Raw genomic sequence first — 17,251 nt, 5'->3', positions numbered from 1 at the left:
CAGTTTTAATAGAATATAATTATTTATTCCTGTGATACAATGACAGCGGCCATGTTGTTTGTAAACATTACACAGAGGCAGGCTTATCTGTATCTTGAGCCATCAGCCTAATCCCCTCTCCTCCTCCCTCCTCCCCTCTCCCTCTGAAATCAATGGCTAGTAACACCTCCCCCTCCTTCTGCCCAGACTGAGCTCCCATGAGCCCTTGCTACTGCCAAGGCTCTCTGAAAACCTGTGGGTGTGTTTTTTTTTTTTAGGTTATAGGGAATTAGACTATTAAAACAAAAACAAAAAAGTATTTGGCTTGAGGAATGCCCTATAAACAATAGGAAAGGAATACAATTATGCAATGAGTAAAAGTTCACCTCGGATCCACTTTAAGATTTCATTTAATGGTCCTCAGCAGACCTTGGGACACCTGTATAAATGCTAGATTTTCAGCCAAAATCAGCCACCCAGGCCAAGAAAAGTCTACAGTGTGTATGAGGCTTTAGTTATTTAAAACTGCAGCCATTCCAGGAATAAGATTCTTCTTTTACAAACACCACTGCTGAATATATGCAAATTAACCATTGTACCCTTGGAAGCTAAACACACTTCCAGAACCGCTGGAATGCAATGATGTGTCAGCTTGTTAATATGTACAGAGCCATAATAATCCAACATGCATACAGACTGTTTCGGATTGTTTGATCCTCATCAGTGCATGGCATAGATTAATTTGGCTCTATGGAGTAGGGCTTGTAAATCCGAGAGGCACAGACTAACCAGCAAGCTCATGGTGACCCAGAACTCATTGGGGTGTGTAAGGGACTACAATGGTCCTAAAAGCCCCCTTACTAAGATGTTAAGAAAAACAAAAGTTTGCTTTCCTAAAACAGAAAGAATTTGCGATAATTCAGGTTGGAGTGAGCTCGAGATGTCTCCCAGGCACCACTGCTGAATATATGCAAATTAACCATTCTACCCTTAGAAGCTAAACACACCTCCAGAACCGCTGGAATGCAAGCTCGAGCTCACTCCAACCTGAATTATCGCAAATTCTTTCTGTTTTAGGAAAGCAAACTTTTGTTTTTCTTAACATCTTAGTAAGGGGGCTTTTAGGACCATTGTAGTCCCTTACACACCCCAATGAGTTCTGGGTCACCATGAGCTTGCTGGTTAGTCTGTGCCTCTCGGATTTACAAGCCCTACTCCATAGAGCCAAATTAATCCATGCCATGCACTGATGAGGATCAAACAATCCGAAACAGTCTGTATGCATGTTGGATTATTATGGCTCTGTACATATTAACAAGATGACACATCATTGCATTCCAGCGGTTCTGGAGGTGTGTTTAGCTTCTAAGGGTACAATGGTTAATTTGCATATATTCAGCAGTGGTGCCTGGGAGACATCTCGAGCTCACTCCAACCTGAATTATCGCAAATTCTTTCTGTTTTAGGAAAGCAAACTTTTGTTTTTCTTTTACAAAGACACTTGTCAGCCGCATTAAACAGTTAATATAATATTTGTGGGTGAAGCTTAGTTGTAAGAAATTGGTATTTGGTTATGATAGTGATGGTGGGGGTGAATTATGGCCTATATTGGGCTACAGTTCAAAAGGAAACGAAATAAAAAAGGTCCCTTTTCTCCCTTATCTGCTGATGTCAGGCCCGTGCCATGCATGAATGGTCAATCATTAACTTGCAGTTACGTCTGAGTGAATGCTATACACCAGTGCTTTGATGTAATCATGTGAAAGGTAGTGCAGGATTATACATGCTGTAGCTGCAAAAGCTCCAGTTTTCTGTCCAGATAATGCAGAGCGCTTTAATAATGTAAAGATCTGTTTACAAACTGGCATTGCGGATGCTAACAGTCTCACCCATCAGTCTCCTGTGCACTGCCTGGCCTAATAACTGACCACACATCTGTGTAATGCCAATCCTGCATATGCTCATTACTTGGTTCGCATGGTGGTGGTTTTTCTGTCGCTATTGGGGTCCTTTTCTGTGCAGCTGAACTGCGCGTTCAGTAAGCAGTTGCCAGGCAGCAGTAAGCAGTTGCCAGGCAGCAGCGAGCAGTTGTGAGAGTTCAATAGTCTTTTCACTGCCTATCAACTGCTCGTGGAAAAGGCCTCTAGGGGCCCATTCACTCTCGGGCGATTAGCAGGCGTTTATAGCTAATCTGGCGATCGCTAGCGATTTTTAAAGTGCAAGTGCAATAAAAAGTATATGGCAGTGATCTCACTGGCGCGATCCCATGCGATTTGCCATTACCGGCAAACGCGCTACACTTTCGCGTGATTTTTGAGCAATTGCGATTACAGTGTTAAGGAAATGCTAATCGGGATCGCTCAAAAATGGTAAGAAAGTACAGTGAAAAGTACCCGTTTATCGCATAAAAATCACAGCACAAAAAGCTAGCGCTAATCACTAGCGTTTTGCGATTTGAACGGGCCCACAGTTGCTTTTTACCAGATTTGTCTGCAGAATTCACGGTTTTACATTCTCCTTCCAGGTGTTAATGTTGTGTTAGGCAGTTTCTAACATTCAGCATTCTCCTTGGTTGTTTATCATGCTTCACACTGGCCGGTAATTTGCCCTTTTTGAATTGCAGCATCCTATTTTTCTCAACCACGAGATCCGTCTTTAGACACGATTGTTTATAAAATGAGAAATTGCACACTGCATCACAATGAAGGCCATTGCAGCTAGCGGAAACGTTACTTAACTGCTTGTGTAAAGGTCTTTTTTTCCATCGACGCCAAATTCAATATGATTCGATTGCATGAAGATCATACTGAAAAAATATTTGCAATGACATAATCAGTGGAAATTGACCCTAACTTCAAAAAGTGACCACTATTTTTTGACCAAGCGGTAAGGGTTAAAGTATACCTGAAGTGAGAGGGATATGGAGGCTACCATACTTATTTCCTTTTATCCTAACCTAGATGCCTGCCATCCTACTGATCTCTTTGGCAGCAGTAGCGAGCACACCAAAATAAAGCAGGCAGCTAATCCAGTCAGAAACACTCGAACTGCGTGCTTGTTAACGAGGTGAGAGTGATATGGAGGCTGATATATTTATTCCCTTTTAAGCAATACCAGTTGCCTGGCTGTCCTGCTGATCCTCTGCCTCTAATACTTTCATCCACAGACCCTGAACAAGCATGCAGCAGATCAGGTATTTCTGACATTATTGTCAGATCTGACAAGATTAGCTGCATGCTTGTTTCTGGTGTCATTCGGACACTACTGCAGCCAAATAGACCATCAGGGCTGCCAGGCAACTTGTATTGTTTAAAAGAAATAAACATGGCAGCCTCCATATCCCTCTTGTTTGAAGGGAAATAAATATGGCAGCCTCTTACTTCAGGTGTGCTTCAATGCCGTTCAGATCTTTGCCCGAAGTTCTGGTTTCTACCTCCTTGCCAGGTCTTTGTGTAGGCGTCTTCCTGGACATGTGTGATGTTATGGTAGTCGTATTTGGGTTGATGGCAGCCTGATACAACAAGCGACTGATCCCTCTCCGATTGAAAATCGTTCGGGTTGTAGCAACACCTTTCCCACTCAGTTTTGATTGGATACCTCATCGCTCCTTTCCCTGCACGCTCAACAAACTTTTCAACATGCCTAGTCACCCCTTTGACAAACTGCCCAGAATCATTCAGATATTGATTGATTGGCATGTTGTCAGCAGTAAATCCCCAGTCAATTCAATCAAAATGATGAAATCTGCCATAAATCCTAATACATGTACGGACAGCCATATCTTTCAGCAGAAGGGACTCTTCTAATAAGACAACAGGAAGAGAAAATGCTTGTGCCACTCACATGCAGCAGTCAAATCCTCTTTGCTTCCGGCTACAATCAAAACAGATCGGGAGGAAGTCTAAATGGACTTTCTACTTTTAGGCATGGTTCATACCGCAAGTACTTGGCAATTGTGATTTTGCAATGCGATTTTCAGAGCGATTTTTAAAGTAATGTGCATTTTTGCACATTCATTCAAGGTGAATCACTCCGCAAAATACTACATGCTTTCTGTTTGCAATTTTACCAAATGCTACTGTGAGAACACTCATAGGGTTACCTTGGCCAAGTGCTTTTTCTGAAATGTGGGCGCTTTGAAAACTGCTCAATAGCGCTCTTGGGGCCTGATTCACAAAGCGGTGATAACTCAGTTATCACGCCTAAAAGACTTTAGGCGTGATAACCTTTGCACCACCTAGTTATCACCGATTTGTGCTGCTCTTCGCGCGAAGCTCCCGCGCACAAAGTCCCATAGGACTTAATGGGCGCTGCGTGCGGTTGCGCGCGGAAAATTCGCGCGAGTTTCTTCTTATCATGTGATAAAGGGTTTTTCACTCGCGTGCAAACACTTTGCACCGCTTTGTGAATCAGGCCCTTGGTGTGAACCAAGCCTAAGACTTCTGTGAACTCTGCAAGCAGCAACCCATTACACACACTGGTGACGATTTTCCCATGTCTAAAGAGTCTTCTGCTCATTGGACAGTGGAGAGAAGTGGCACCCTGATGAGTAATCATTCTGCTCTCCCATCCTGTAAGTCTGGTCCAAAAAACTCTGCAATACAGTAGAGCAAGGCTGGCTCACCGTGCAGTCTGTATGCTACTCTGTAGGGGGATTTCATGAATCTGATGGCAGCAAAAGAAAAGGCATAGAACTTTTTATAAGCACAAACCTACTCCTCCCACTGGAAGCTGCTTTGTTCTGCCCCATGCTATTCTCTATGGCCCCGATCCCTGTGGGCAACATTCTTCATGCATATGTGCACGATTCCCTGTGTGTTTTGGATCTTGTGAAGAGAAAGAAGGTTCTCATACGCTGATCAGCCACTCTTGATACTTGATGTATAATAACTACCTGCTAGAGGCTACTGATAAGAAACGCATTTATAGTTCGTAGTGAGCTTTTTCTACACTTGTCTTTATTTGACGTAGCAGGTTTATATAAACTCCATAAATAGAATTGATGGCTGTGGAACAAAGCAGACCTTCCTCTATTTAAGCGGTCCTGAGCTCAGAACTTCTTCTCTGCTCTAAAAGATAAGCATCAACATAAAAACCTTTAAAGAAAAAACATTTCATTATTACAGCTGATACAAATCCTGCAATAAATCTTCAGTGTGTTTACTTCCTGCTTTCATGTAAGCAGACCTAGGGTTAACCTCCTGTATTTACAAATTCTGTATGCTCTAATACAGGGGTGTCAAACTCAAATACAAAGTGGGCCGACATTGAACACTAGGACCTAGTCACGGGCCAACCTCAATGTCTACTGGCCTTATAAAGTTCCCTGGTGTCCAATTACTCCCCTCCAACTCCTATACAGTTCCCTGGTACTGTAGTGGTCCTCCTCTCTCCTTTATACAGTTCCCTGGTGTCTAGTGTCCCCCTTCCTCCCCTATATAGTTATCTGGTGTCTAGTGGTCCTCCCTCCCGTACGCAGATCCCTGGTGTCTAGTGCCCCCTCCCCTATACATATCCCTGGTATCTAGTGGCCCCCACCCTCCCCTATACAGTTCCCTAGTGTTTAGTCCTTCCCTTAACTCCCCCATATGGCTTCCCTGGTGTTCTAGGCCTTCACCTCCAATATAGCTTCCCTGGTGATCTAGAGTGGGCCAAACATAATGCAAAGTGGGGAATCCCCTTGAGGGCCAAATTTAATTGCTCTGAGGGCCAAATTTGGCCCACGGGCCGGAGGTTGACATGTATGCTCTAATACATGCAGGGTGCATTTCTCTCTGTTTTCTTTCTGTCTTGTGCAAGAGTTTAAGTCCACTTTAACAGTGCTTAGATTAAACCTGGACAGTTATGGCAATGCCAGGAAAGTCTGTCTACATCTGCTGTCACCAGTGTCCATCTTGAAACTCCCATGATGCTCTAGCAGGCAACAGATGGGGGCATAATTGAATCGGTTTTCTGTAGGAAGCGGAAAGCATTCAGGCTCTTTGAGGCACGAGGCTTAAACGGCCACTTCTGCACATCTGTGCTTCAGGCCGCTCCTTTAAGGCTGTAAAATTCTTTCTTCGCTTGGCGCACTGCCCAGTCAGGAGGAAAAAAAAAAGTCATAAAACGCCTGTGCTAAATTTAGCTTGATGCTCTGTGGATTGTAATGCTGTTTATGGGAGCAGTATAAACATTATAGAGAGGGTGCAAATCGTGAAAACCTCTGCACACTCCCATTTAAGTTTAATTTATCTCCTGTAACCCAGTAATTCACAGTTTAAAATGATTAAGCTTGGTGGGCATATAGAGGGGGAACACTTGCTAGAATGACTGAGCTCTGCTGAGGTATATAGAGGTACAGAATAGATCTAGTGTCATCGGGATGCTGCTTGTCCCAGGCAAACCAAGCAGCTGCTTAGGGCCTTACCCACAGCAGGAGCCTCCCATACTGTCAGGGCTACCCTGCCTGTGACTTGCTTGGACATAGCTGTCTTACTCACACATAGACTTTTGAAATCAGCGGTAACCTGAACAGAGGGGAGAACAGTACAGGGACCACAGAGTACACTGAAAATGAGGAAGTGAGGTCGTTGGTCACTTCCTGCATTTGTGTGCCGCACTGTTACTGCCGCTACTCTTTGCTCTTCAGCCTGCTGCTGATTTGCAGTTCTGTGAGGACTGGGGGTGGGGAGATAACAGGAAGCTACATACCTGTACGTACACTGATGCCCTATATAGGGGAAACCGTTGACTGACAATACTGGGGGTGGCTACCTATATGGGGACACCTTTGGCTTCTTAATATTTTGGGAGAATGGGCCTCTGACTGGGGAAGGGGGGGGGGGGGGTGGAGTAGGGCCACAAATGATGTACAGCTTGGGTCCACAAAAACATTAGTAGCACCCCTGAGTGTCATGCCTGCAGTGTCCAATGCTGGCAGAAGGAGAGCCATCGGGAGCCTAGACAGGGCTGTCGGCATGACTATGGGGGGCTACCGCGCATGTGCAAGGGCCATAACTTTTGGTTCGAAGGTTAGTACTAGTTGGAACCTACTAATGGGATTTATAACTGATGAAAGGAGGGGGAGGGCAGTGCAGGACACAGCCTGCCAAAGGATGCCATGCATTACTCCATTCCACATCGTTTTTTGGGGGTCTTCAAAAACTGTCAGCTTTTTTGTTGCAAAAATTGCAAGCCTCACCTGAGTCATACATACTGGAATATAGTGTGGAATGTAAAATAGTTAATAACGCACCTGTTGTATGACTGCCGTTTTGCACACTGCAGCTTGAGAACGTTTCGATAAACTCCGCCTGTCCTGGGTTTACTTCAAAATCTTTGCTTTGTATGCTGCCTGCAGCTGCAGTCACCCAGCCACTGATTCATACACCATTCAACAACACTCAGTGATTAGTTGTAACCCAAGTGAGACGTGCCCGATCCTCTGCAAGTCTACAGCGCATTACCATCAGTCTTCCACGGTGACGGGGTGGCGCTAAGCAAATGACCCTGTCGGCACACTCTGCCCCTGGGTCATATGATTGATGTTTTGTGCGATGCGACGGGAACAGAGCATCGCACCGCAAACGCACGGGCCAGGTAACCGGCCTGAATGTGTTTTTTTTTTTTGTTTTTTTTGTACCACCTGCTGTCTAGTCAAACACTTTGAGCTAAAGGTGCGTACACACGTCGGACTTTTCCAAACGACCGGTCATTTGGACGTCAAATCGGGCGTGTGTACAAACGGTCGTTCAGCTGATAAGACTGGATTTGCCCGATCCGCCAAGCGGATCTGTCAAAACCAGTCTTATCAGCTAAACTACCGTTTGGACGTCAAATCGAGCGTGTGTACAAACGACTGGTTGTTTGGAAAAATCCAACGTGTGTACGTTTAAAGCGGTATTGTCACCATAAAAATCAAATTTCAACAGCAACTGGTCTGAGTGTATTAAGTGATAAAGATGCTAATCCTGCATTCAAAACTTTTTTCTGCGTTTGTGGTTTGTAGTTATTACATACTATAGGAGCACTGGCCCTAGTGCCAAACAGTGCCAAAAAGTTGAATGCTGGAAGTTCTTTTGAATGCTGGGAGTTATTTTTATCTATAATATATTCCTCCTCTTCTATTTATTTCCCTGCCTAGCTGATCACTTGTGTTTACAAGCAAGGCTGAGGTGACTCAGTGATTGGATGTGTAAATAAAAAAAAAGACTCTGGGAGGAGGGCAGCTAATTAATACACAATGAGCAAGAAAAGGGAGGGGAGAAAACGAGTCAGGGAGGATATGATGTCAGCATTAGCTTGGCAAGATGGCCACTGCCTAGAAAATATTTTTCTGCTTTTCTTTTGTAAAATTCACAAGAATCATTACATGGATAGCACAATACATCTGTTATGTAAGTAGAGGTAGTATTTATCTACTTATATATGTGGTTTTTATTTCTAGGTTAGCATGGGTGTCACTTGTTCTTTAAGAGGAAATGAACATCATTTTCAGAGACCGCGCCTCCTGAAAACAATAGTGATGGTCAGGAGCAGTTATCATGTTTTTGCATTTTCATCATATTCATTTTCTTTTTTTTTGAGTGGCTATCTTTGATTATTATTCTTTTAACTCCCTTATGCATGCAAAAACATCAGTACTTTGAACCCTGGCTCTGCTCTAAGACTAGCTACAGTCTTGTGTTTCAACCACATCACACACAACCAGTTTAGTTTGAAGCCACTTGTGGGTTGAAGCTGCTGAACCTACCAATAAGTTGTTCAGGCTGTTGGAGAAACCTAGAGAGAAGAATGTGCAAACTCTCTTCTCATAGAGTGCCCTCGCAGGAATTAAAGAGGCACTATGGCGAAAAATGTTAAAATTTCCATCTCTTCATGGGGGGAGTCTCGGATTTATTTGTCAAAAGCACCACACACGCTTTTTTTCAGCAACAGGTATTTACATTATGTGCTGAAAAAAGCGGACAGAAGCGCACAAAGTGTGAATGAGGCCTTAGTGAATGGCAGTTGCTCTGTCCAACTGCCAAAAAAACTGTGTAAAGAGCAGGGAAGCAGGCCAGCATAATTGTTTAAATCCTTTTTAGGGAATATCTTTATCATGCATAATAAAACCCCTGTGTCTCTGCGTCCTCCTATGTCCCTCCTTCCAGACTTGACAGTTGGCTGTCTGAGAACCTCATTGCATTGCAGGAAATAACAGCTTTTTCCAACTGCCAAGCAAGCAACATCTCTTTGTGTGCATATACTTCGGACAGTGGTGGGAGACGGGTGAGCAGGGTGCTTCGGTATGCGCGTTGCCGTGGCTTACCGCCCGTGGCCTAGTGCCCGTTTTTAACGGGCTGGCCTTTTTAACTAGTGAAGAATAAAAGCCTTGCTGAGAATCCCCTATGAAGAGATGGACTAGTCCAAAACCTGTCACTTCTGTCAGATTTCTACTACCTACTGTAAGTGACAGCAACATAGAAGAAAAGTAATTTATGGTTCATTTTACTCTGGGATAAAAAAAAAGTACTTCTTGTTTGTCTATGTTTGCACATATTTAAAATTTTACAATTTTTCGCCATAGTGCCCCTTTAAATTCAAGACTGCAGAGTTGATTGGCCACACTGCCACGGTTGGGTGCTCATTCTTGTGGATTTATCAGATCGCTTTGGACTAGCGCCCTGTTTTAACCTTGAAAATATATTTTTTTTTATGTTTCCTGCTTATCAAGTTCTGAGCTTGGTCAGCCTCCTGTGAAAGGTAGTAGTAGCAGGAAGTCCTATATAGAGGACGGGCCCTTGGATGGAATTTACTTTATTGACTGAAAAACGAAACTCAGACGCCTTGATGGTAAATGTAAGCTAAAGGTGGAATGTCGGGAGTGTTCATAAAAAGGCATTTATATCTTCAAGAGTACAGCAAGCTTCATTCTGACAGCAAATGCATTCCATTATCAGAGCTGGAGGCTTTTGTGTTTGAATGAGGTTCTTTGCCAGGATGTTTATTTTTAGTATGAGAAGGGAGGAGAGTTTTCTTGAGGAGTCTGTTGAGAGTGATAAAGGTGATAATTTGACAACAATTTAGTCGATCGGAAAAACCTGTTTTTATAATCAGTTGTGATGGATAGGAAGAACAGATTGGTTCGTTGATGGTGAATTGATCAATGCATTACAACCAGTGTTGCTTGCGAATTTTCGCCAGTCATTTTCGCATCGAAATGCAATTTTCGATTTCGAGAATATATTTACGAAAATACATTGTATTTTCGCAATATGGTCAACGGAAACAATTTTTTTTTTCTCTGATGAAAAATGTCTAACTAATCAAGCATGTATGACTGTAGGGCGGTCAGCTTCACGGAGCCTGATCGGGTTGCTTGGAGTGTGTATATTGTCATGTAGCAGCCTATAGAGCCTGTCTAGCACTTGACACAGTGGGCAACTCTGATGGATGCCGCCTGTAGAGGACCCAGGACCTGATCCTCTCTTTCCCCATCCTCATTGCTGGGTTGGGCGGTGCACACACACATGCGTGTTAGCTGTGTAGCTGATGTGTTGCTATGTGGGGGTGAAGGGAAGCGACGCGTTTATGATATCACGCGGGGGGAACGATGCAAACAATGGTATCGGCAGGGGATTGGCATCACTGGGGTTTAGTAGATCCGCCTAGCGGATCGATTGTGGGTCGGGGGCCCTGGCTGCCGTACACATGCCTGATTGCCGGTTGCCGTACACATGCCTGATTGCTGGTTGAGGTGGTCGTTATCAGCAGGCGTGTGTACCAGGCTTAAAGTGTACCTGAGATGGGGCTGCCGCAATAAAATACATACCTGGGACTTCCTCCAGCCCCCCGCAATCCTGATCCCTCTCACAGCGTCCTCTTCTCCCTCTCTGTTCACCCACATCTGGCAGGCACGCTCCCCTGTCTTGCTCCTGTCTCGGAGTGTTCTGTGCCCGTAATACTGTGCAGGCACAGAGTGCTTTAGGCGGCGGGAGCGTGCAGCTGCGCATGCGCAGTTGGCCCCGGACTGGAGGACTTTCCAGGGCCAATGACTGGCAAGCGGAGAGAGAGAAGAGGACGCAGTGGGAGCGATCAGGCTAGAGGAGGCTGGAGGAAGCTCCAGGTATGTGTATTTTATTGCTAATCACCTGTCTCAGGTTCCCTTTAAATCTCATTTGAGGAGGTTGTTTCTTTCCACATTGAATACTTTTTTTTTTTTTTTTCAAAGTGTAAATGTGTGATCATCAGCATTTTATTTTTTTGTTCTCTTAAAATAACTTTCATTGCATTTGCATACATGAGATACTTTTCAGATGCCATTACCAGGAAGCGATTTAATAATAGAGCTTACACGACCTCACAAAAGAATAAAGAGAAACCTGTATAACCGTGCTGTTGATGCTGTACAGATTGTCCATCAGGCTTGTTTACTTGCTCCCTCCGGGCTGGAGTTGGGGAAATCCAGCCTTGCGCTTGTATATATACACCATGCACACTCCGCTTTGTTGATATGAAGTTGCTGCGTAACCTGCAAACACAGGAACAGCTGACGTGGGCCTGGGGGACACATAATTGGCTCCCTGTGCACCTGCTGCTTTGCCCCACCAGGCATTGGAGTGGTCTGTGACACACGCACCCTCTGCTTACTGCAGCCTTTTCAACTCCTGATAGGAGAACCTCAGTTAAATGAGGTAAATTAATTCCAGATTCCTTGCTACAAGCTGGGTGGCCTTGTGCTAACAATACAGATGGCATGAATAGGCCAGCTGTGATTTACATGACAGTCAGGGGGGAAATAAAGGCAAGTGTCTCATGAGGTCACCATATAATGATATTTACATGTGTTTATAGCAAAGGTGTGAGCAATTTACTTTAAATAATGACAGCTCCACAGCAATCACTCAATGGGAGGTGCCGGAATATGGAAGCGGCCATTTTGGCTTTCCTATTAGGCTCAGTCTCCAGGCTCTTCTTTATGTCGGAGTGCTGTATAAACAGCGCTGGAGATTTGGGCTACTAATTTCTTCGTTGATAAGCACTGCTTGCAGTGAAGCCACAGTTTGTAGTAATATGTGAATATATAGTGATAAATACTGTACCATGCAAGATCACAGGCCTGGTTTGAGGCTTAATCTCCCTTGTTTCTTGTCTCTAGGCAGATCCAGTGGACAGATGAGAAGGGGCGGAAGAGGAAATGCTCTGGTCCTCAGTATGCAGATTACGCTGCCAGTATCATCCAGAAAATCCTGACCGATGAAGATCTGGTTCCTACTAAACACTGTAAGTGACAGCTTAAAAGCCTCAAGAATGGGTTCCTTTTAATATTGCCAATACTTTGTAGTATTTTATTGGCCATACATTGACTTTTTCCAAATCTGTCATGTATCTAGTGCCCTAGATCCATCCTCAACCAATATTTCTTTGTTGTTGTCTCTGTTGATCGGACAGGACAGAAGATTTGCATTGAGGTGGGGCAGGAGTGGTGATAGACTGACAGGCCATAGTGTTGCATTGCAATGAACACTGCATTTTTTATTTTTTTATAGAATTTTATTTTTTTATATATTCCCTTCTGGAATCTATTGAATAGATGTGCTGTGTGTGTGTGGTAGGCATCAATTCCTCCCCGAATTGATTCCAACTAGAGAGGAATCAATCTTTTGGCACATCAGGTGGGGCTTCCTCCAGCCCCTAAAAGCCTATGTGTCCCTCGCCACAGCTCCGCTCTCAGCCAGTCTTCTGTGGTACTCCTGTAGCAGCGGCCAACATGGCTAGGTTGGTGGCTTCTGCTCATGCGAACACGCACCACTCACAGTCGCGCCCTTATGGCCAGGAGCATTATGCACAGACGCAGTACTTCTGTGCAGAAGTACTATGTATTATCACTGGTACTTTAACGTTCAGGAGGAACCGCTAGGAAAGTATGAGTATGACTGCTTCACATTATATGACTGAGCAAAGTTGTGATGGCACAAGAAATGGACAATGATTATTATGGCTTAATTCTTGCTTACATGCAAATTTTATGCCAATCCAATGCACTTCTTGCCAATTTGGTTTGACTCGATTCCAAGCTGTGTATTAATTTGCATGCAGTATTGAATTATTGACATCTTATTGACCACTTCAATTTAGTACCGCCAACAGGAATTCCAGTGTTAGAAATATTTACCAGATCAAAGTTGAGAGACGACAGAGGCATAGCAATAGCAACTGCTATGGGGCCCCGGAGATGAGGGGGCCCAGGTGTTACTTTGTGTTCAGTATTAACTTTCCTTTGTTTCTCTAGCCTTTGACTTTGTCTCACTGTACAAAGTGTACAATGCATTGAAACATGAATTTCCCAGTCAACTCATATCCCATGGGGTAGGGGAAGGTGGCATTGCTAAAGAGCACCTAGATCTAAAGACCCCATGAAAACGTTGCAATAGGGCCCCATAGTCTCTAGCTACGCCACTGGACAATGACACAAAAACAAGGAGTTTGTTGGCCCATGGCTGCAATGTTTTTGCGGATGTTTGTCCTGAATTGCTGGAGGCCCTTGCTTGCAGATTATGTGACTCCTTCTGCTGACTAATGTTCTTATGTCTTTGTTTTTCAGGCAAGGACTTCCCGAAGGCCTTCACACCGGCCATTCAGAAGACATTCCGCCTCCTCTTTCACCTTCTAGGTCACATCTACACCTGTCATTTTAAGACTGTAGTAAACCTGGAATTACATCCCCATCTGAACACCTTGTATCTGCACCTCCTGCTCTTCTGTGCCGAGTTCCACCTGCTTGACTCCAAAGAAATGGCCTTAAGTGAAGACTTGACAACCGCTCTAATAAATTCCAGTCCCTTCCCCAAAACCTCAGGGAGTCATTCACGAAACACATGAACCAAGCCTATGATGGAGGATTTCTATCTATGTATACTGCCACTTGGACATCACCTATATAACAAAATCAAATATTCCTTTGTAACCTCTTTGGCGTGGCACCTCGTACACAGCTTCTACTTGCCAAACTGAAGGAAACCAACCCAGAGGAGTCTGGGAGATAAATACGGCGGCAGCTCACAACATGGAGTTGATTTGGCCTGGCAACAGTACACAGCCACCCAAGTGCTTTAAGTGTGGATCACAAGCATAGCCATAACGTCACAACCGCAGCTGCTAAACAAATGGAAGGACGGTCAACAAGAGACTATTTTATGTTACGAGGCAGAAAAAGGGTAAAGGTGACTTTTCATCTTGGTGAACGATGTGTTGTGTGATGTTGGACACTGGATATAAAAACATAGACTTCATGCTCAGATATCACAAAGGTCATAATCTCCAGAATGGGCACTCTTTTTTACAGGCCTATTACTGTAACTGTAAATCCTTATTCTGTATTTTAAAGGACATGGTTGTAGTCAAGTTTATGTATATATTTTATTTTGGGGCGAATGTTACTTTAAAAAGCGAAATGGTGCACTTATCTTTTTTTTGTGTAATTTATTCAAGTAAAAAAGGTTGCATTTACTTTATATATAAAAACAAAATTATTCTTATTGTTTTGTCTCTTTGTTCTTGTAAAATTTAAAGGGGCCAGTGAAAGCTTATCTCCAGGGGTGGCGGTGCTAACTTCATACTCTACACCACAATCCTAAAACAAGTGGGTCATCGGCCCGACTCCCACTATAGCGGAAAATTTACTTTTTATTTCGGTCTGTGTTCTCCTCATTCGTTTAGTCGACTCATACTCTTCATGACCATATGTACTTCTGCACACCAGATTTCTGTCAATCACTGATTCTTTTAGCTTTTGCAAAGGCATTTTCATAGCTTCACATATGCTGTCTATAGATCTTGGCCTCTGTGGTCCACTTCTTATTTTGCTCTCATTTTCAACCATCAAGGATTTCTCCAAAGGATCTGGTCTTCTCATTATGTGACCAAAGTATTTGAGTTTTAATAATAGTATCCACCCTTCTAGTGACCACTCTGGTTAGATTGACTGGTTAGGGACAGGGAACTCTCAGTAGGTTTCTCCACATCCACAATTCATTCAAAAGCATCAATTATTCTATGCATGACCTTATGGGGGGTGGGAGGGGGGGGGGTCACCACAATATCAGGACATACAGACCCCCTGCCCTGATAATGTGTTTGAGAAAAGGTAAAGATTTCTCATTGGAAAGGAGGTATCGGCTACTGATTGGAATGTAGTTCAAGCCATGGATAAAGTTCCTTATTAAAGGGAACCTGAAATATGTTAAAGAAAAAAAAAGGATTTCACTTACCTGGGGCTTCTGCCAGTCCCTTGCAGCCGCCCTGTGCCCACGTTTCCAAATGATCCTCTGGTCCCCCGCCACGGCTTACTTTTATTTTCGTCGACTTACAAGACTACATTCACTGCGCCTGTGCAGCCCTGGCCGCACGTTCTCTTATGTGCTCCCATTGCTAAGAGAGTCCTGCACAGGCGCAGTATGAGAACCTCTCTACTGCACCTGCGCAGGACGCTCCCGGCAATGGGAGCGTGAACAAGGATGTGTGCAGCCAGGGCTGCGCAGGCGCGGTGGACGGCGACTGAAGAAACTGAAAATGAGCCACGGCGAGGGACCGGAGGATCATTTAGTAATGGCAAGGGCACAGTTTGGGTACAGGGGGCTGGCAGAAGCCCCAAGTAAGTGAAACTTTTTCTTTTTTTTATACACCAGGTTTCCTTTAAAGTAGATGTCCAGTCTCCTTTGCATTTCACACTCATCATAAAGTGTGCATTATGCAACATGCGCAGTGCGAATCCAGCCTTTATGTTCCTTATCTAGGACTTTATTGTTTTTTTTGATTGTATATCATCTATGAATACGATTTAATTTTTTTTTAATTGCCTTAGCCATGCAACTGTTAACTGGTTCTTGAAGAATACCCTCACTATGAAATGGTGTAGGACTTGAGGCATTTAGCTTTGTGAAGACAAGCGTCTCAGGAATTTAACATGGAGCTATGCAGACTATACAGGAACTGTTCCTTGAGTACACAGCCGATGTGAGCAGGCCAGTGTGACATCCAGACTCCCCTGTCACAGGACTGTCATGTCGGATCACTGTGAAGGTCAATGTCTTCACCTTTCTTCACAAGGCTTCTTCCCTGAGGCTTTAAACTAACATCAATGTAATCGTAAAAGAGCGTAAGGATGTGACAATGTACTTTGCAAGCACAAAAAACAAGCTACAGTATGAAAGGTTACATACCTGGAAACCAGTATTTCTGACCAGTTGCGCTTAAAGTGTACCTAAGCCGAAGCTCAGGTACAAAATTAGATATTTACCTAAATAGAGGGGGAAGCCTCAGAATCCTATTGAGGCTTCCCTCAGTGCTGTAATGTTCCCCCCTCGCTGAGCGCAGCCCCCCAGAAGATTGGCGACAAGGCATTTTCACCAATCAGCAGGGCTGCGCAGATTCCCTTCCATCAGTGTGGCTGCGCATTAAGCTAGAGCCATTGCGCATGCACACCCGTGCTCGTAATAGTAGAGGAGCGTGGCCCCGATGTGGGGGGGACATCAAAGCACGGAGGGAAGCCTCAAGAAACTCCTGAGACTTCCCTCTGTTTAGGTAAATGTATCTCTTTTTTAACCTGAGCTTCAGCTGTAGGAATCTTGTGTTTTTCTTTGTAGTTGTCGCGACCCCTGTGTAGGTTTTGTTTGAGTATATCAGAAGAACGTCTCTCTGGCTGGATCTCATCTGATTGTGTGTATAAACGAGGCAGAGCTTGTCATCACCTAAACCTGCCTTGCCCAGTATCACTCACGTTGGTGGGCTGACACAACGGGCTGGTAAAGGCCATTCTCACATGGGAAGTCAGAGATATGAAGGAAAGAAGGTGTCAAGTGTTTTGCAATGAGGACACTCCTATAGCAGCTGCATAATTCAAGAATCTGTTCATATCTTTAAAATTAACTCTGACAACATGGAAAAAAAGGATTATTGTGTGGTTCTAAAAACATGCCTAAAATGTTCACTTTCCAAGAGGGGTTTCCAGTAAGTGGCAGTGGGTTCCTGAGAATCGCCAGGATTTGGTGGAGACCAGCTCTAGGTCCTTAATCTACACCAAAAAAGATCATGTTCCAGTTTATGAATGGCTGCAGAGGTTGGTGTAGACCAGGGCTGCCCAACTCCATTCCTCGATGGCCATATCTATGTCAGTGTTTAAAGCGGTATCGTCACCATAAAAATCAAATTTCAACAGCAACTGGTCTGAGTGTATTAAGTGATAAAGATGCTAATCCTGCATTCAAAACTTTTTCTGCTGTTTTGATTTGGAGTTATCTGGTATTGCTTAAAA

At 44.0% G+C, this 17,251-nt stretch overlaps 1 protein-coding gene across 2 annotated transcripts in view; it reads left to right on the top strand.

Moving 5' to 3' along the window:
* LOC137522858 (MOB kinase activator 2-like) overlaps positions 1 to 14,477 on the top strand; it is a 60,297-nt gene extending 45,820 nt beyond the window's left edge. For both annotated transcript variants that reach the window (XM_068242993.1, XM_068242992.1), the window contains exons 5-6: positions 12,098 to 12,222; positions 13,544 to 14,477. In XM_068242993.1, the coding sequence (XP_068099094.1) occupies positions 12,098 to 12,222; positions 13,544 to 13,821 (403 nt within the window). In that variant the 3' untranslated portion in view covers positions 13,822 to 14,477. The remainder of the gene's footprint in view (positions 1 to 12,097; positions 12,223 to 13,543) is intronic.
* Positions 14,478 to 17,251: the final 2,774 nt, after the last annotated feature.

This window comes from Hyperolius riggenbachi, chromosome 6 (genome assembly GCF_040937935.1).
Source record: "Hyperolius riggenbachi isolate aHypRig1 chromosome 6, aHypRig1.pri, whole genome shotgun sequence".
NCBI lineage: Eukaryota > Metazoa > Chordata > Amphibia > Anura > Hyperoliidae > Hyperolius > Hyperolius riggenbachi.
This window is presented reverse-complemented; position numbering and strand designations above follow the sequence as displayed.